The 20,821-nt window shown below is 37.0% G+C and overlaps 1 protein-coding gene across 1 annotated transcript in view; it reads left to right on the plus strand.

Moving 5' to 3' along the window:
• Positions 1–9,897, plus strand: part of KLHL1 (kelch like family member 1) — a 254,532-nt gene extending 244,635 nt beyond the window's left edge. Inside the window, exons 10-11 of the mRNA XM_064440768.1 lie at positions 5,964–6,135; positions 7,775–9,897. Of these exons, the coding sequence (XP_064296838.1) occupies positions 5,964–6,135; positions 7,775–7,834 (232 nt within the window). The 3' untranslated portion in view covers positions 7,835–9,897. The remainder of the gene's footprint in view (positions 1–5,963; positions 6,136–7,774) is intronic.
• The last annotated feature ends 10,924 nt before the right edge of the window (positions 9,898–20,821 follow it).

Genomic DNA, 20,821 nt, shown 5'->3' on the forward strand with positions numbered 1-20,821 from the left:
CAACACTGCCACTTCCTGATGTGTTGATATAAGCCTTACACACTGTATTTACAGTAGTCTGAATTTTGCAAGTGGATATTCCGCAAATTCAAGAATATCTAGTAGGGCAGTAGGGCACAGCTGGAAAGATTATAGCATTCAATTTGAAGGTACTCTTCAAACGTTTCATGAAGGTTTGACTTTTCTGTTTCTGTATGCTTTAAAATAGAATAAGGAAAAATACAGTCTCTGAACATGTACAGGGTGCAAAGGTTAAAGTAGATATGTTTGAATAGTTGGTTTATTTTACAATACAAGTAAAGTTAGGACCTGGGAGACATTTGTCTATTTATTTTCTGAAGCAGTTAAACTTTAATTAAATGTCAGTTATTTCTTCTTCTGAATCTGGCTTGGCATTTGCCAGTTACCCAATACGTAATCCAAAAATTGTAAGCTAAAACTTACTCCTTATGTTATCCATATTATTTTGCTCAGTCTTAGACTCATTCCCATCTCTACCTTATGTAAGCAAAGATCACAGGCTGCCAAATACTTTACTTCTCATCTCCAACAGATGGAAAGTTCATCAGAGAAATCCCATGATGCCTGTACTTACATCGCTTATACTCATGGGCTTCTATTTATAAGGGGCAATAACCAGAATTTTCAATTAATTAAATTTATATTAAGACTACTAATGACAATATTAATAAGTATGAAATCTTTCCAACTACTTCTGCTTATTGGTACTTGCAAGGGAGTGTTTCTTTCATTTTTCCGTCTCTGAGAAGAAACTCTGGTGTTGAAGACAAACCACATTCCATCACATTTGTCTTTCTCAGGGGAGTTATAATAATGAGCTAAACCACATATCCCTGATCTATTTTATGTACTGGTGTCTGAATGACATTATACAGTGTTCCTCATCTAGGTGTTTTTGCACTGATAGCAAAAAATGTGGATAATGCACTTCATGGGCAGTTAGCTTCCAGACTAAAAGTTGGAACTAACAAATCAGAACTTGTAAGGCTATTAGCTTGCATAGAGTGGATGTAAATTGAGTGGTAGACTCCACTAACATGTGAAAAGCTCTCATGGCCTTCCCTGTGATTGATAAGTTTATAAGGTGGCTGGGATGTGATCTAATGTGTCTATTTTTACATTCAAAAGTAAAGCATCATCTTCCAAAAATAAAAACATCTCAATAACTTAGGAAACCACAGACTAGTAAGTGATAATGAGGTCTATTTTAGTAGGTTATTTTATATCTCTCTGAAAATTTTACTTTCTGTAAATATCTAAGGCATCAACCTTCTTCAGGAATGAGTCTCTGATTCAGTCATTTTGTCATTCTGATACAGCCTTATCGGATGTGCTTTATTCAAATACCAATTTTCTCTTGGAAGACTGTCAAATGAGACATAATAGTATAAAATTTATTTCTGAGATTATGTAAATCTAGTGAGAGTAGATATGTGTTTTTCAGATGCTACTGTTAACATCCAGTTCAATAGTAATTAGGTCTCCCAGTATGAACTCTTCTAAGATTGACACAGTTGTGAAGGATTTCCTGTGGATTCAAGCATTCTAAAACAAAATAATAGTTATGTTTGTCTGCTGTTCACAAGCTGGGAAACTACAATGTTGTATTCCTTTTTAAAGATAAAATTACTACTTCCTATTTAAGAATTTTAAAATTTTGGAATATTGTGCCAGTTTTTATAAAGTAGGTTTATTTTCAAAATGTTACTCCAAACTTGACAGCTATTAAAAAGGTAAGCACGTGATCTATAGTCTTTCCCCTTTGTCTCACCTTGATTTGAAATTACTTTCCACATTCAGGAACTTTTATCATAACCCTTCTCACCCTAAGGTGTACCTAGTTATTATAAAGATTAAATGTACAGTTGTATTTAGGAGAAGAAAGGATATAAGAAATATCCAACATTTTCCTGGCAATTACAAAAAACAAGTTCTTGTGCAGTTCTATTTTGTTGGCAGAATTGCGTTATAAGAATTCTGTTTAGCCCTAGCTTACCCATTTATTGAAAAAAAAAAAAAGTCCAAAGATGTCAATTTTATTTAGTTTTCCTGCTTTTGCAGCTCCTCACCTTGGCCCTTGTAATTCAAAAGTAGTGTATCAGAAAGTCTATTAAAATTTATTGCCTTTAGGCAGGTGAAGATACAATGCATACTGGTGCATTTCACTGGTTGTGAAACTCTTTCAGCTAGAGGCATACAATGCTGTTGTTGAAAAAGTCACCAAGTCTTTGAAAAAATCAATTCAAAATTAAAATATTTTTGGCTTGTTACATGTGCATTTGCCTTCCACATATTCAGGCAGTATTTTAAAGTATTTTCCTCTCAAGATATAAATTACATTTATCACATATCTAGATATTTAACTCAAAACTTCTTAAGGAAAGATAGCAAAATGAAAGAACATGAATAAATAAAATAAATTACATTTTAAAAAGAAAGTAAAATGCACAACATGACCAATTTAATGGTGTTTTAGACATAAAAAGCTGAATACAACATTTTATCATTTTATTTTCTGAGAAGTCCCAATAAAGCCAGAAGGATTAGTAGCCAATGGATGAGTAGAATTTTTTTCCTCAAATGTATTTAGCTGTCAAGACCAATTTAATCAAGGTTATAGGCAATTCTGTTATTGTCCAATCTGAAGGTCATATTTATGAACCAAAAGGCAGTTACAAGCAAAGCACTGTAACATTGTTGTTACAATATCTATATTAAAAAGATTAAAAATATTCCAGTGTTCAAATATAACATGGAACTTCTAACAGTATTGCTACTGGTTGCTTCCTGAAAATATGAATGGCTGAAATAATTACAGGTACTCTTATAGTCCGCCTTCGTAGTAAAAGCCTAGAATTTTCCTTTTTGTAAAGCATATGTTTATACAACTTTCTGTAGGTTTATGAACTTCTGGTTAAGAAAGTTTAGACTATGAGAAAATATTTGGAAAGAACTTGACTCCACCCAAAAAATGCACTTATAGCTAATATTGTCTCTTAAAGGAGTAGGCGAAACTGGTTTCATGCCTGATTTTACATAAAATATAGTAGTTAGATGACTTGTAAATAAATAAGACTTTTATCCATTATAAAGTTCCATTAAAATTATTTTAGAGAAATAATCATGCCCACAGTGCGATCTACCTTACACTTAAGCAAATGACTGAAGTCAGTCAAAGGATTTGTATCCTTAAACTCTTTATTTTTAATTTTTATCAAGTGATTCTACTACATAGTAGAGATGCTTAAAGACAGATTAAATTAATTCTATCATACTGTGATACAGTATTCTATTTTAGTAATGTTTTTCATCTAAAAATGAGGTAACTAGTTCAATCTCATACTTCAGACATCCTTAGTAACAAACAGAGAGACATTATCAGAAGACGATTCATTTCTATTTTACAAATATCTGGAATAGATATAATGGAATGGTTTCTAATTTTTACATTGTTAATGAATAACTAAAGTAATGGCATCAGCTAAATGTTAAAATTACTATCATTATACAAAAGGCATTTTGGCTTCAGTTTAAATAATTCTGTGGTGATTAATGTCTTAAAACAGTACTACTCTCCTCACTTGAGCAAATATCAGGAGGACAGTCACAGAATCACAGAATCACAGAATGGTAGGGGTTGGAAGGGACCTCTGGAGATCATCTTCTCTAACCCCCCTGCTTGTGCAGGAACTCCCAGAGCAGGAGGCACAGGAACGTGTCCAGGTGATTTTGAATATCTCCAGGGAAAGAGATTCCACAACCTCCCTGGGCAGTCTGTTCTACTGCTCTGGCACCCTCACAGGAAATAAATTTTTTCTCATACTGAGGTGGACCTTCCTGCGTTCCAACTTGTGCCCATTGCCCCTTGTCCTGTCATTGGGCACCACTGAAAAGACTCTGGTCCCATCCTCTTGACACCCACCCTTCAGATATTTATAAGTATTGATGAGATCCCACTTCAGTCTTCTCTTCTCCAGGCTGAACAAACCCAGATCTCTCAGCCTTTCCTCATAAGGGAGATGCTCCAGTCCCCTGATCATCTTGGTAGCTCTCTGCTAGACTTGCTTAAGCAGTTCCGCATCCTTCTTAAACTGGGGGGCCCAGAACTGGACACAGTACTCCAGATGTTGCCTCACTAGGGCAGAGTAGAGAGAGAGGATAACCTCCCTCAACCTGCTGGCCACAGTCCAGATTTTAATGCATCCCAGAATATTGTTGGCCTTCTTGGCCACAAGGGCACATTGCTGGCTCAGGGTCAGCTTGCTGTCCACCAGCACTCTCAGGTCCTTCTCAACAGAGCTGCTTTCCAGCAGGTCAGCCCCCCGACCTGTACTGGTGCATGGGGTTGTTCCTCCCCAGGTGTAGGACCTTACCCTTGCTTTCCCTGAATTTCATCAGGTTCCCCTCAGCCTAGGTCTCCAGGTCTCATTGGATGGCAGCATAGCCTTCCAGTATATCATCTTGGTATCATCAGTGAACTTGCTGAGGTTACACATTGTTCAGGTCATTGATGAATACGTTGAACAGGACTGGACCCAGCACAGACCCCTGGGGAACACCACTAGTTACAGGCCTCCAATCAGACTCTGCCCTGTTGATTACACCCTCTGACCTCTGTTGTTGAGTCAATTGTCTAGTCACTTCACTGTCCTCTCATCTAACCCACACTTCCTTAGCTTGTCCATAAGGATGTTATGGGAGACAGTATCGAACGCCTTACTGAAGTCAAGATAGACAACATCCACTGCTCTCCCTTATTGACCCAGCCAGTCACACCATCATAGAAGGCTATCAGGTTGGTCAGACATGATCTTACCTTGGTGGTCGACTGTTTCTGATAACCTTCTTTTCCTCTACATGCCTGGAGATGACCTCCAGGGTGAACTGCTCCATCACCTTTCCAGGGAAGGAGGTGAGGCTGGCTAAGCCATGGTTTACAAGGTCCTCCTCCTTGCCTTTTTTGAAGTTTGGAGTGTCATTTGCTTTCCTCCAGTGCTCAGGCACCTCTCCTGTCCTCCATGACCTTTCAAAACTGATGGAGAGTGGCTCAGGAAGAACATCTGCCAGCTCCCTCAGCACTCGTGTGCATCCCATTGGGGCCCATGCATTTGCGAGGATCCAGTTTGCACAGGTGATCTCTGACCCAATCCTTCTCAACCAAGAGGACATCCTCCTTTCTCCAGATTTTGTCTCCCTCCTCTGGGGGCTGAGATGCCTGAGGGACAGCCTTAGCAGTAAAGACTGAAGCAAAGAAGGCATTTGGTAACTCCGCCTTCCTTGGGATTCCTCCAAGCAGGTCTTTGAAGAGGCCAAAGTTGGCTCTCTTGAAGTCCAAGGTTTTAATCCTATCTGTCATCCTGCTTCTACTATGCTGGATGCTGAACTCGACCATCTAATGGTCACTGCAGCCAAGGCTACCCCCAGCTCTCACATCCTCAACTAGCCCATCCTTCGGACTTCCAATCTGACTCTAATGCAGTTAAACATATCCCTTGAATTCTTAGTGAGGTTTTCTGGCTGCAAAAATTGTATAGTATAATTTTAGAAATTAAAATACAGCATAATGTAATTTTGGAAAAATATTTTTAATATGTTAGAAGAAATATCCTATTTAAAAAAAAATATATACATAAAATTATACATACACCCAGATATTGTTCTTATGTCCTTCTCAGATCTTTTTTTATGACACCTTACCCCACAAATACCTTAGTTTATTCCAAAAGGTTAGCTGAGCAAAAGTTCCTAAGCAGCACTGAGAGGTTTGAACGGGGAACACAATAATTCTGTATGTTTTCTTTTTGCTGTTAGGAAGAATATTTTGGATATGATGATAAATGGTTTTCTTTCCAGAAAAAAAGTGCCTATATTTCAAGTGAAGATCACCATGAATTGACACTTGTCTTCTCCCTCGACATTCAGCTTTCTTTCTCTTTCTTCAGGTATGATCCCAAAACTGATACGTGGACAATGGTGGCTCCACTGAGTATGCCTCGAGATGCTGTTGGTGTCTGCCTCCTTGGTGACAAATTATATGCAGTAGGTGGCTATGATGGTCAAACATACCTGAACACTATGGAAGCATATGACCCTCAAACTAATGAATGGACACAGGTAATCATAAGGTCTTTTTTTTTTCTTCTGTAACATATTTTGATTGTTGTACATAAAAGCATTACTTTTCTGAAAAGAAGTATAGTATCTGAGGTTGCCATAACTGTAAAAATAGTCCTAGCATTTTATCAGCTCTTATGTCAGGAGCTTTCTCTGAAGACAGAAAAGAGAGACTCTAGATCCTGAAAACTGGAAAAGACAGAATAAGCAGTCTTTAGAAATATTAGCTTCTTATCGTTCAGACAAAATTCTTGTTCTGACCTATTTCTGTAGCAAATCAAATTTTTTCATCTTTCTTCATGCAGAAGTAATGCCACAAAAAGTATCAAAATGGATCTGGAATTTTAATTGGTAACCAGCATGTCCTGAAGATCATTCATATGAAAATTCATTTGTTTTATGTAAAGAGCCAAGTTTTCATTTCATTCTCCAATTCCATTTTCTTCTGTTTGATGGATATTTTGGAATGTTGAACTCTTTGTATGTTCCTAATGTTGAACCATGTAAGAATTAATAAGTATTATAGAGATAGTGGCATAATGCAAGAAGCTGGGAGCTGGAGATTTGGTTGTAGAAGGAATTTATTTTATTACGTCACAGTAGTCCTTGGAAATATTTGGATTCATAGAAAAACCTTAAAAAGAAACAAAGGATTATTTCAACAGTTTCTGTTATTAATTCTGTTTTAAGACTTGCTGAAAGAGTAATTTGTTCCACCAGTTTATATGTTTACATCTGAATTAGTCACCCTAAGTTCCCTTTAAAGTTAGTGAAGGAAAGTATGTACTTTGAAAGCATGATCTTATGCTAAAATAAGCATTTAAAATATGCTAGATGTATTATAGTAAAAAATTACTTTTATTATTATTATTATTTTTATTGTAAAGGGGGGGCTTCTGTTGTGCAACTTAAATGTAGACATACACGGTATAAAGTTAACGCAGAAGTCCATCTTTTTCATCAACTATTAATTAAACAACAAGAGAGCATTTTTATGACATTCTGTAGGAAATAATTAAATTTGGAAAGATTCTTTTCCCAAATCCACCAGTCCACATAAAAAGCCATGAATAGCTACATTTGGACAGACAGTTAGGAAACTCGGAACACCTCTGCTTTGATATCTACAGTACCATTAATTACAGTGTATTATCATTACTCTTATTGCATATCATATAGGCTGACTCTGCCGTGTTAGTCTCAGCAAGATTCAATCTCCTAAAGTTATTAATCCTTGTGTTGTCTTAAATAGTGTCTAAAGCTGCTAAACTTATTCTAAAGGACACCTGAACCTGTTTAAGAATACTGGAATCATACATTTTCGGTATTAGTAGCCTTGACCTTGCCTCAGGGACTGAAGTAGAAGCATCAGCTAGAAACCCCTTGCATATCAACAGTTCACAAAATTGATGACAGCTCTAAAATCACTTCTTTCTTCTGTTCTCACACTTTCAAGTGAAAGGTTTCAGATATAAGTAACTTTAGAACTACAATACTAGGATATTGTGGGTTGTTCGTATTTTTAGCGGTTTACACTCCCATTAGTTTTGACCATTTTAGAATAATGTTGACACAGGACTTTGGCAATCTTTCACATGTCTTATTCCTGTTCAGTTAATTCGTATCTTTTTTTCTGCAGATGGCTTCCCTAAATATTGGAAGAGCTGGTGCCTGTGTTGTAGTCATCAAACAACCATGACTTCATCAGCACTGCTTAGGATTGTACTGACTGTGAAATGATTATTTTTCTATCAGACAACGAGAATGATAACTTCATGAAAACAAGGATTTATGCAGTGAATGTTGGTCACGAACTTGAAGAATTTGGAAGTGAGAAAGATTAAGTATTTATGCCCTATAAAATCATTAAAACTGTTCACAGTCAGTGAACAAGGAAAAGAATAATCAGGTGGTTGTAGGCGTAAATATGTGAGCATGGAGTAGTAGATTCAGGTACTGTTCTCACAAATGTGTCCTGGAGAACTGGATAATCAAGGGACAGCTCTGCGCAAGGAGCAGGAGGGAGTATCGAACAGTTTTCATGGCCGCAAGACTTTTAACTGCAGAAACATCAAAATACATTTAATCACTTTTAAACTGTGTTTTTTAAAAGAGAAAAGTAGTAATATAAAAATTTTCTGTTCAGGTCTTGTCTTCAACTGAGTTATGGCCTTCTCATTTAAACAGGCAGTTTGGTTCTTACTGAAGGGAAGAGGTAGAAAAGTCTGGATTTTAAAGTTTTATTTATAATGACTGAGCTGTTGCTCTATGGTGGGAAGAAAAACAAAACTAAAAGCAAACCTCCAAGATTACTTTTTGTTGTAACTTCAGATTGAACCTCCTTGCCAGTATTAACACATCTTATGAGTCTAGTGAAGGGGAAGCCTGTGTGTTTAATCTAATTACACACAAAACAATCCTTTGGCTGCACTGGGGCTTTGTTACAAATGTAGGAGTCAAAAGAACAGTTTCCTAATTCTTTCTTAATTGTATATTCAGTTAGAGCATGTGGGCTCTGATCTCATTGTTTAATGGATCTTCTGCATGTTGGAAGCTCTGGAAAAGCTAGAAATTTGATACTATTCCTTCACTGCATCATGTAACAGATGAACTGTGACCAGAACAATCTATAGAACCTCCTCTAACATTTCAAGAGGGATAAAAATACTAAATTTTATTTCTTTCTGATGCTCGTACATACAGAACTTTGCCTGATTAGAGCTGCCAATTTATGACTTTCCACTTATGACTGAGAATAACTGCAAGTAGGGAATTCAGAATAAATGCAAGTGGAATAAGGAACATTAGACCATTTGATCTAATAAAGTTCATATGGTAAATATACTAGTGTCATCTGTGCTTCCCTTTAGGGTTGATAATTTCTGGCAGTAATGATACTTTGAGCTTTAGCCTTGGCAGTAGATTTGACATCGACGCTTTCTGTCTGCTCAGCTGAATCAGAATCATAAGGCCACTAATAGAATATGAAATTCTTCTGTTCAGGGAGGCACAGGCTCCAGGAACAGGACTACCAAGCATGCTGCTTCTTCAAAGCCTTGCTGATCCTTTAGGAAACATTTCATGCTCCAAAAGCAGAAAACTCAGTCCTCTGTGACTAGCAATGTTGGGAAGGAATTTAGTTACAGTTAAAAGAATTTTCCTAGTGGAAAACTTTGAAACCATTTGAGATGAAAAAATACATACAGCCTCCTACCTGGGACATTTCATTTGAAGATGCATCTTTCCTTCTAGCAGCATCACCATGCATGGAGATCTTTGTTTCCTGACACAAACTAAACTTCAGTTCCGAAGCCTAAGTATGCTGGTTGAAATCTTTTTGTATGCTTCTCTGTCCTAATTAGAAATCAGCTGCAAAATCTTTAATATTTGTTTTCCACGGTCAGTTGACTCTTGAATTGCAATTAATCTTTCTTCCACAGACAAGAATGCCCATTTTTCATCAACTATAACCACCTGTTGAGTAAGAGACATTACCCCTCTAAAAATTTTACTTCACAAAAACATAAGCTTCTGACAACAAACGAAGAAGATTCTAGAACTGTAGTTGCAATTAAATACAGACATTAGCATTCAGTTCTCCTACACAGATACCTAATGAACTTAGAGATTTTTTAATTCTATTCCCAGAACTTCATTTTGATTACATTGTATTCATACACAATAGAAATATAATTATTCTACCTATATACTGACCTTCAAAAAAAGATTACTTCTATTAATTGCAATCCATGACATTTGTTTTCTGTGCCTTGATCATTTTTACCCTCAATTTATCCTCAATTTCATTTTTTATTCTCAATTTCCTTTTATATATTTTAAATTTGCCTTTATTTATCCAAAATGATACTTATATGCGCATCCTGTCATACTGCTCCTCTTATGATGAAAAAGTAAAATTATTAATCTGTTTAATTTAGATTCTGTAAAATCTAGCCACAATAAGAGACAATTTTGGCATTCATATTCTTTTTATAGACCTACATCAATATGTTCTAAGATTTCTTCTAAACAGAATTAAGGAGAATATATTTATTAAATTTTAAATTTTTCTTACCATTGCGTTTACTCTGCTCTTATTAAAAGCAATAACAGTTTTACCTTTGATTTGAAAGGGAATGGATTTAAGTCAAAATAGAGTATAGACTTAATCTTCATTTCTGTGATCCATTAAGATCCCTTTTTTATGGATAAGAGTTAAAATCACTTCTGACAGGTTGAGTTGTACTAAACAATATTACTTTTACAGGAAACGTTGCCTGGCTGAACAGGGAGCTTTTTCTGGGACTCAAGGAAAAAAGGAGAGTTTACCATTTTTGGAATAAGGGGCAGGCAACTCATGAAAAGTAGAGAGATCTCATTATGTCATAGAGAGAAAATTAGAAAGGTGAAAGCCCAGCTAGAACTCAGTCTAGACACTGTTGAAAGGGATAACAAAAAATGTTTTTACAAATACATTAACAACAAAAAGAGAACCAAGGAGAATCTCCATCCTCTATTGGATGCGGAGGGGAACATTGCCAACAAGGATGGGAGAACGCTGAGGTACTTAATGCCTTCTTTGCCTCAGTCTTTAACAGTCAGACCAGTTACCCCCAGGGTACTCGGCCCTCTGAGCAGGAAGGCAGAGATGGATCACAAACAAAACCCCACATAATCCAGGAAGAAGCAGTTTATGACCTGCTGAGCCACCTGGACACTCACAGTGCTATGGGGCTGCATGGGATCCACCCAAGAGTACTGAGGGAGCTGGCGGAGGAGCTCGCCAAGCCACTCTCCATCATTTATCAGCAGTCCTGGTTGGCAGGGGAGGTCCCAGATGACTGGAGGCTTGCCAATGTGACGCCCATCTGCAAGAAGGGCCAGAATGAGGATCTGGGGATCTACAGGCCAGTCAGCCTGACCTTGGTACCAGGGAAGACTATGGAGTGGTTCCTCCTGAGTGAGCTCACCAAGCATGTGCAGGACAACCAGGGGATCAGGTCCAGCCAACATGGGTTCATGAGCTAAATCTAATGGTGTCCAATCACAGGCAGTGTTCCCCAGGGCTCAGTTTTGGGGTCAGTCTTGTTCAATATCTTCACTAATGATCTGGATGAGAGGATTGAATGCAACCTCAGTAAGTTTGCGGGTGTCACTGGACAGGGTGGGAGTATTGACCTGCTCAAGGGTAGGAAGGTTCTATAGAGGGATCTGGACAGGCTGGATCGATAAACCAAGGTCAACTGTATGAGTTTTAACAAGGCCAAGTGCCAGGACCTGCATTTGGGTCACAGACCCCGTGCAGTGCTACAGGCTTGGGGAAGAATGGCTGGAAAGCTGCCCAGTCGAGAAGTACCTGAGTGTGCTGGTTGACAGCTGGCTGAACATGAGCCAGCAGTATGCCCAGGTGGCCAAGAAGGCCAATAGCATCCTGGGTTGTGTCAGGAGTAGAGTGGTCAGCAGGAGTAGGGAAGTGATTGTGCCCCTGTGCTTGGTACTGGTGAGGCCGCACCTCAAGTATTGTGTTCAGTTTTGGGCTCCTCACTACAAGGACATTCAGGTGCTGGAGCTTGTTCAGAGAAAGGCAATGAAGCTGGTTCAATGTCTGGAGAAAGAGTTCTGTGAGGAGTGGCTGAGGCAACTGGGGTTGTTTAGCCTGGAGAAGAGGAGGCTGAGAGGAGACCTCATCACACTATACAACTACCTGCAAGGAGGTTGTAATGAGGTGGATGTTGGTCTCTTCTCCCAAGTTACTAGCAATAAGGCTAGAGGAAATGGTTTCATGCTGCATCAGGGGAGGTTTATATTGGATATAAGGAAAAATTTCTTTACTGAAGAATTGGTCAGGTGTTGGAACTGGCTGCCCATAGAGGTGGTGGAGTCACCATCCCTGGAGGTGTTCATACACATGGAGGCGCAGCACTTCAGGACATGGTTTAGGAGGTGTTGGGGGGATGGTTGGACGTGATGATCTTAGATATCTTTTCCAAACTTAATGATTCTAGGATTCTATGAAAAGGAGCTGTTTTCCAAATACCAGTTATCTCAGCATTATTAATCTACTTTGGTACCTTTTATCACTCAAATAATCCTTTTAATTTCACTGTATGAAAATCACAGTGAAATCAGATCTGCCACAAATACTAATTTCAGTGAAATCAATAATTAAAAGTGCCAAAAATGTTCTATGTTCTAAAATTTTAGCATTTTCCCTATCTTTCTGACTCTTTTTTATTCATTGTAGTATGCTTTTTTCTTCAGAATGTCAACCAGTTTTACTAGAAATTCTTTGTTTCACTTTAGCTTATATTTGTACATGGGAGTTATACCCATTTTTTCCTGTTGTTGACCAGCCTTATATACGAAGACCTTTTTACTAATCAAACATAAGTAAAAGGAATTAAAATCAAGGTCATCTGGGTTAATTAAAATTAAGGTCCTCTGGGACTACTGAGAGCCTTGTGTTTTTCTGTTTTATGTATCAAAAAGTCCTTTTGTTTTTATTTTTAATTAGAGATTTTATTTATTTTCTTCTTGCTGCTACTGGTTTTGAGATAGGAGGAAGGTCAAGGACACGAGTGCTGAAAAAGCTCTTTTAAAATGCATGAATCTTTACAGATTTTTACATCAAGATAGAGAAAACAATACTGGCAGAAAATAGTCATTATGGTGCGTGAGGATTTATATTCAAAAGTTTCGATGGACACAAAGAAATCAAGTCTCTGCTCTTTCTTCAGTTTCCCTACACTTTTCAAATCCATTGGGACATTACAAATCAGTGTCAGCCAATTACAATGCAGAATTTTCTCTTTTTCCATTCATTGATTATTTCTCTAGTGAGGATAAAACATGTGCTACTCACAAAGGAAAAAAAAAAAGCACAAAAGAAAATAGTTATCTTCAAAATGCTTATAGAAACAATACCTAAAACACAAAACAAGTGGAGAGGGAATACACTCATCAGTGTTATAGCTGTGGCAGTGGTGTTAATGTTTATTAATAAAATTATTTTAAAAATCATAGAAGTAGTTACATTTTTGCAGGGTTTTGATTGGTTGTTTAAGTAAACAAAATCAAGAAAAATACCATAACATTATGTCTCTGTTTTTCAAATGAATTAGTCTCTTGATTTAATTCCTCTCAAATTCTAGATAAACTCCAAGAATATAATTTTCTGGACAATTTTAGAGGCTTTATAAATATGAAGTAATTCAAGCTGAACTCAATAGAAAAACTCATCAAGCAAAACAGGTAAATCTTTTCCTGTGACTCTGAGGGTGCCATTTTTAATTTGTTTCTACCAATACAGTAGCGTTTAAAATCCATTTTTCAAAAAAAAGACCTTATCTTGTGATCCTCTATTTTTTATGGAATTGTTGATTACTGCAGTTTTGGACCTTTCCTTTAAGTTATTTTTTATATTTACGGTTTCTATTATTGACAGTGAGGGATGCTAGAAACATAATCAGTATTAGTAAAGATCTACACAGAAAAATGTCATTTAGTAGTTATTATTTAATAGAGCCCTTTATTATTGACTTTTTTGGTCCATTTTTATTAAAATTTGTGCATTGAAATCAAAGTCACAAATAAGGCAATAAAAAGATCTGAATGTAAGAATATTGTTCTCTGGCCTTAATTATAATTGTTCCATACATATTTGAGTAGGTATTCTTGCAACCAAAATACTAGTATTGTTTAAAAGCAAAAGTAAATTTTTAAATATCCTGTTGCATATAGAACAGACTTTTAATCATATCAAAGTGGTCAAATTATTAAGGCAATTTAAGGATGCTTTCAGGAAGTTGGCTGTCTCATAATGTTACTCTGTTAAGCTAACTTTAATTGACGTAAAGGAATAATTTTGGCATAGAGAAAGGATGATTTCCTTGAGTATCATTCTCTTCTGCAGAAATCTGCCATCAACTGGTCATTTTTTAAAAAGTACTCATGTTAAACTGGATCTAGATGGCCCTATATATTGTTCAGATTATTTTATATATTTAGAAGGCCCAGATAAATTCACTAGAAAATATTTGTCAATGACATAATCACTTTTCTATGACTTCAATAAGAATAACTCACAAATGAGTTTGAAGTTATCCAGGTTTTAATGGCTCAGACCTTGATGTCCATGAGCAAATGCCAGAAACATTGTACATTGTGATTATGAATAAAATACAGGTTTTCCACAACAGAATTCACACTCTAGAAGTCTTTCCTATTACTGTGCTCACAGTGGAATGGGCGTAACAAAATGTGTTCTGTTATCTATGACTTTGCATTCATCATTCCATATTTCATTAGGAATAGAGAAGGCATTTCTGCAAAGGCTTAAAAAAAGATCTTGTAACTGTTAAAAAAATAGCGGTTAGAAATTACATTAGTAATACTGTAATACTGCTGGAAACTTTGACATTTGACTGTGTGCATATATGGAATTTGGTGGCACAAAACCAAGTATAAAACTATTCACCTATAACAACCTCACAGCCTGGAACAGGACATAGTGCACTTTTTGCCATTAACATCTCCCATATATACACCCGTGTTTAGTTTCATGTGATCACAGCCCCTCTGCACATTGGCTCTTTGTACAATACTGATTTCTCACTTTTCTTCCTTCCCCACATTCTTTGATATGTCTTTAGTCTTTTAAAGACCTATATATTGAAAAAAGAATTGTAAACTTTCTAAAAATCTAAACATTTTTAATAGAGAGCTTCCAACTCCTCACAGATTGCTCGAGCTTTAAAAAACTGTGTGATTAGTCATGCACAATTTATCATCGTCCCATTGCTGGCATCCAGATCTCTTGTAGATGTTCATGTTTGTGAATGTGTCTCATTGTCTCCAGATTTTTTCTAATCTAAATGATGTCTCCAGCTGAGTGAATAAAATATCAAATGAAATATTTGCAACTCACATTTGAAGCTTCTGTCTGGTATGAACAAATCAGAAATCATGGACCCGAATTGCTCACAGAGCATGTTTCCGACCTTGGCAGAAGTTTGATTCAAAGTTGGCTCTCCTACCAAGTACAGCATTCAGTATAATTGGTATAATTTTAACAAAATATCAGAATAGAAAATATTGTGTGAAGGTTAATACAGTAGAATAACACTATCTCAGAAATTTAAAAAGAATATTAGGAAAACAGATTTTTGCTACTTGCAAGATGATGTTCCCCAAGGATACTACATTTTATTCCCAACAGAAGCAATCTGATTTTACGGAAGTAATGTTACAACCAATCTACTGGCTCATAAAATGAAATACTGTTTGAAAGCAGTCATTTCATATATTCCTTCTTGTAAAATAGGGACTTGACTTTGTACATTCACCATAAAAGAAGAAAAATTTTTATTAATCCTAAATTAATATTTTAAATCTCCGTATTGAAAAACAGTTGCGCAAATATATCTTAGAAGTCAGTAACTAGTTACGTACTTTGAATTCTGAGAATATCAAGTTCTTGGACATTTTTGCATCTGCTGTACCAAGCAGATGTACATCTACTAGGTAATACAGGCTTGCTGCCAGCTCAGGAGAGAATCTCAATATGTAAAAGTAACTTCAGAAATATTTCTGTTAAAAAATAGATTATCCATGCAATATATCTGTTCTAACTTAAACGAGAATGCATAAAATATTCAGCAGAATAATTATTCTTCAGCTTTATTCTAAATCCGGTGTAAAGCTGCTCAAATTGGCATAACCTTACATTTCATTGCAAATTCCCTCATTATAGTTCTGCTTCATAGTACATGGGGATTAGGTACACTTAGGGGCAGAGAGACTGTTCAAAATCCTTGAATCATCAAAACTTTGATTTCCACATGCTGGACTGCAACTACTGGAAATTAAACTGCAAAGAAAATTACTAGCAAAGGTAAGAAATGCAGTGGCAGGGAACAATACAGCCTGTAATCACCGGCTATCCGCAGGTTCCACTTGGGGATCTATGGAGCTGCCAAATCCATGTCCCTCTAAGGGTTTGAAAAGCTGAGATATAAGCAACATACATTTCTGTCACCCCATATTTTCCCAGATTTTCCATGATGACATGATGATTTAAAAAAAGAAAAAAAATCACTCTTGCAGAAGTCTAAGTACTCTTCAGAGTTAGGTCTGTGAACCAGGATCATATTCAGTCTCCTTCACTTAGGTGGCTAGGATGCGTGTAAAGTCTGGTATCCCTAGTGAACTATTTCTGAAGTAGAGGCTGTCCCCAACAAAATTCACTAGAGAGGGCTGCCTTTGAAGGCCTCCAGGAAGAAATATTGTTCCAAAGGTGAGATATTTAAATTAAGTAGATAAGCATTCAGTTTAGTTGCCCCCACATAAGTGTCTAATACCATCTGAAATGCCCCAAATTACCTAAGACATCCATGTCAGGCTGGCAGGTATGACACAGATGAAGTTTTGGAGTGTCAATAGAAGTTCGGATGGGGAGCTCTAAAGTATCACAGATTATATTAGGTGCTTATGTGTAGGAAAATAGAATCCATGATCGCTCATATATGTGTGTGTATATATACACACACACATACATCCGGTGCTATTAGATATCTGAAGGTGGGATCTTGCAGCCCACCTGGATGATAAGAAAGGCTGAATTTAAAAACGTTTTACTTTAGTTACTCAAGCTTGAAAATACTAACCTTTATTCTCCAATGAATGACACATATAGTGAACATAGGTGTGAGAGCACAATAATTTAATACTCATTAATACTGGTATGATATGGTTAACTATGGGAAATGCTAACTCAGATCCTCTTTATCAGGAATTTATCTTTTGTGCATCAGTTCAGTCAGAAATTTGCTTTGTAAGCAAGTCATGGGTAAATCACCCTTGTTCAGCAGTTGTTAAAGAAATCAGCCTTAGTAGTTGCTATTGCCTAATGTAGAGTTCTTGGTTTCTTTTTTCGATTTAGTGGTGAAATGCTTCTGAGTGCAATTCTGTAAAGACTTGTACAGCATATTTCAGTCACATGGTGGAAAATCTCATATGTAGGCACAGTGTGGAAAGGGAGTGTATCAGGGTTTAGGGTTGTTTTTTTTTTCTTGCTTCTACATCTGTATATTTTCCAGGATATCAATGAACTGAAAATGGTCATTTGTCCCATATGAAATGAAAAAGGAGAAAGACAACTTGCAATAGCAGGCTGAATGAATAAATATCCAGTTCTTTATTTCATTCTCAACATAGATATGTTCTCAAATATATATATCTACTGTGTAAATGCCCACATCAGAATTATACATCCTAAGATTTTTCTTGTAGCTAGAGTAGCAAAATCAGTATTTCGAGGACATGATTAATCTCATTCTAAAGGTGAAATAAATCACACTTTAAAAATGTGTTTCTCTCCATTGACTGCAAAAGGTGCCTAAAATGACTAGTTCAGATGCAGACATTCACACAGTGGACACCTACATTTCTTAAGATAAATATTTAAGTTGGGTGAGATGAATCTCTAAAATCTGATAAATGCCTAGAAGGAACTGGCCACACAAACATTTATTCCAAATAACTATGACAGGAATTCCGTTTAGAACATAACTGCAAGACTCAACTACATACTGAACAAAAACAATTTCCCTGCTCTGCAATCAAGCACTGTTCTGATCTTCAGAGAATGGATAATTTTGAGCTGCCAAATAACACGCAAAAGAAGTAAAAGGTATCTCTTCATTAACCAGAAGGAGAAAAAGTATTCAGAAAATTGTAGTTACAGCTCCTGGTTTCCTAAGCTTTAGACATCCAGTTAGATTTCAGGGATAAGGGAGCAGTTTAATACTGTAAGCTGCAAAACATATCCATATAATTAAACTTTAAAAGCCTTCAGAACATAAAATAGGATTACCTAAAAACATGAAATTCATTAGATTGCTCTAATCAGTGGGTAGTAATTATTCCATGCCCTTGTGTAGGAAGAGAAAAGCTGGAGAAAAACAGACATCTCCCACTGGATGGTTCATCTCATCCGAATACAGGCATACAAATAAATCACCTGCTTGAGATGCATCATGTTCCTCTTTGATTTTTAAAGGTGCCAATGTGACTAACCCAGATTAAGGCACCTAAATTAGTAGAATCCCAACAATGAAGTGTAGAAAAATACCAGTCAGTATGATCTGTCTGAAACAGTAAATCTGCTTGGCTTTCTTATAGATTCATCCATGTTATCATTTACCTCATGAATAGTTTACACAATATTACATATTCTTTACCAACTCTATGAATATAGACCTAAAATAAGAAATATATTTTTAATGATTAAAGGCAACTAAACAAAATAAGATTAAAAAAATGTTTTTTACAAATACATTAACAACAAAAAGAGAACCAAGGAGAATCTCCATCCTCTATTGGATGCGGAGGGGAACATTGCCAACAAGGATGGGAGAACGCTGAGGTACTTAATGCCTTCTTTGCCTCAGTCTTTAACAGTCAGACCAGTTACCCCCAGGGTACTCGGCCCTCTGAGCAGGAAGGCAGAGATGGATCACAAACAAAACCCCACATAATCCAGGAAGAAGCAGTTTATGACCTGCTGAGCCACCTGGACACTCACAGTGCTATGGGGCTGCATGGGATCCACCCAAGAGTACTGAGGGAGCTGGCGGAGGAGCTCGCCAAGCCACTCTCCATCATTTATCAGCAGTCCTGGTTGGCAGGGGAGGTCCCAGATGACTGGAGGCTTGCCGATGAGACGCCCATCTGCAAGAAGGGCCAGAATGAGGATCTGGGGAACTACAGGCCAGTCAGCCTGACCTTGGTACCAGGGAAGACTATGGAGTGGTTCCTCCTGAGTGAGCTCACCAAGCATGTGCAGGACAACCAGGGGATCAGGTCCAGCCAACATGGGTTCATGAAAGGCAGGTCCTGCCTGACCAACCTGATCTATGACAGGGTGACCCACCTAGGGAGTAAAGGAAAGGCTGTGGATGTTACCTACCCAGACTTCGGTAAAACCTTTGACAACATTTCCCACAGTATCCTCCTAGAGAAGCTGGTGGCCCAGGGCTTAGACAGGTGTACTTTTCACAGGGTAAAAAACGGGTTGGATGTCCGAGCCTAGACAGTTGTGTTGAACGGCAAATCCAGTTGGTGGCCAGTCATAGGCAGTGTTCCGCAGGGCTCAGTTTTGGGGCCAGTCTTGTTTAATGTCTTTATCAGCGATCTGGATGAGGGGATCAATTGTAGCCTCAGTAAGTTTGCAGACAGAAACGAATTTGGCAGAAGTGTCAATCTGCTTGAGGGTAGGAAGGCTCTGCAGAGGGACCTGGACAACTGAATCGATAAGCCAAGGTCAATTGTATGAGGTTTAACAAGGCCAAGTGCTGGGTCCTGCACTTGAGTCACAGCAACCCCATGCAACGGTACAGGCTTGGGGAAGAATAGCTGGAAAGCTGCCCAGTGGAGAGGAGCATGTCCTGAGAAGGGCAACCTTAAAGTTTCTAGGCTTCTGTGATTTTATGATTCTAACTTTTGAAATAATGGGTCTATTGTGCAGCTATTGTAGGTATGTTGCTTTGTTCTTTTTATGTGGGTTCACAGGCTTTCTTTGTCCAGTTTTGAACAATGGATTCATTGTTCATTTCATTGTAAATTTTGGATGTTTAACACTGCTTAGAATCACAGACCATTTTCTTTGCTCTTTAAATTCAGATACTTATTTTTTATTCATTTTTTCAAAATTGTGGCTATATTTTATTTAAGGTGTTTATGTTACACGTTTATGTAAATGGACCCTTGAATAAAAATACATGGCAGGATTCTGCTGGAAAGAGATTACACAACACTTAATCTTTTCTATGGCAAGAAACTAAGATGTCTTTGATTATGTTTAGTTAACATTAGGGAACTAACTTAGAGTCATTAAAAAAATTATAAAGAAAATGAAACAAAAGTCTTTAATGAACTTTAATTGTTTGGGCTGTCTTTCCCTTTTTCCCTCCTAAAAAAGCAACCATAAAAAAACCCCAAACAAAAGATCCCTCCAAACAATAAGCAGATAAAATCTATGTGCTTTTTAATTTCAGTGTATGTTCACTAATTTATCTTTTCATAAATTATAATTAATTTTAAAATTAGAATTAGACAGAGGAAGAGCGTAATTAAAATGGCGTAGAAGTAACTATTATGCAGAGAATGGAGGACTTCATTAACTGAAAAATAAAACCCCAAACCAGAACAAAAAATGAGTAGTATTTTTCTAGAATGGTCAAATCAATATACAGTATCAGCAAATTTCTGCTAATGGATGACTTATTCTTTAACTAAAAAGCTTGCCTTGCATACCAAAAGACCTTGTATCAGGTTATGGCTGCTTGCTCTGTGTAAGTGACTGGAAATCAAGGGCTGAGACTTCCTGCAAGTGGGACATAGTTGAAGTAGGAATGATGTGGTTAGCAGTATGTCATAAATATGAACTTTCCAGTGCTGTCATATGAAAGTGCAACTGTTTGCAGATGTATTATATGGCTTTTGTGTCAAACTGGTCCAGTCAGAGGTTTTGAAATTTTAGTTGAAAACAAAACTAGTATTTAGGAAGTATCTTGGGATGTTGGGGTATGGGTATATTTAGTATGGTAAGGAACTACAGAGCAAAATAAGTGTACAATGGTTTGGAATGTAAGATAATAAATACATTATGAAAATGTGCAAATATGGT

Source organism: Phalacrocorax carbo, chromosome 1 (genome assembly GCF_963921805.1).
Source record: "Phalacrocorax carbo chromosome 1, bPhaCar2.1, whole genome shotgun sequence".
Lineage (NCBI taxonomy): Eukaryota > Metazoa > Chordata > Aves > Suliformes > Phalacrocoracidae > Phalacrocorax > Phalacrocorax carbo.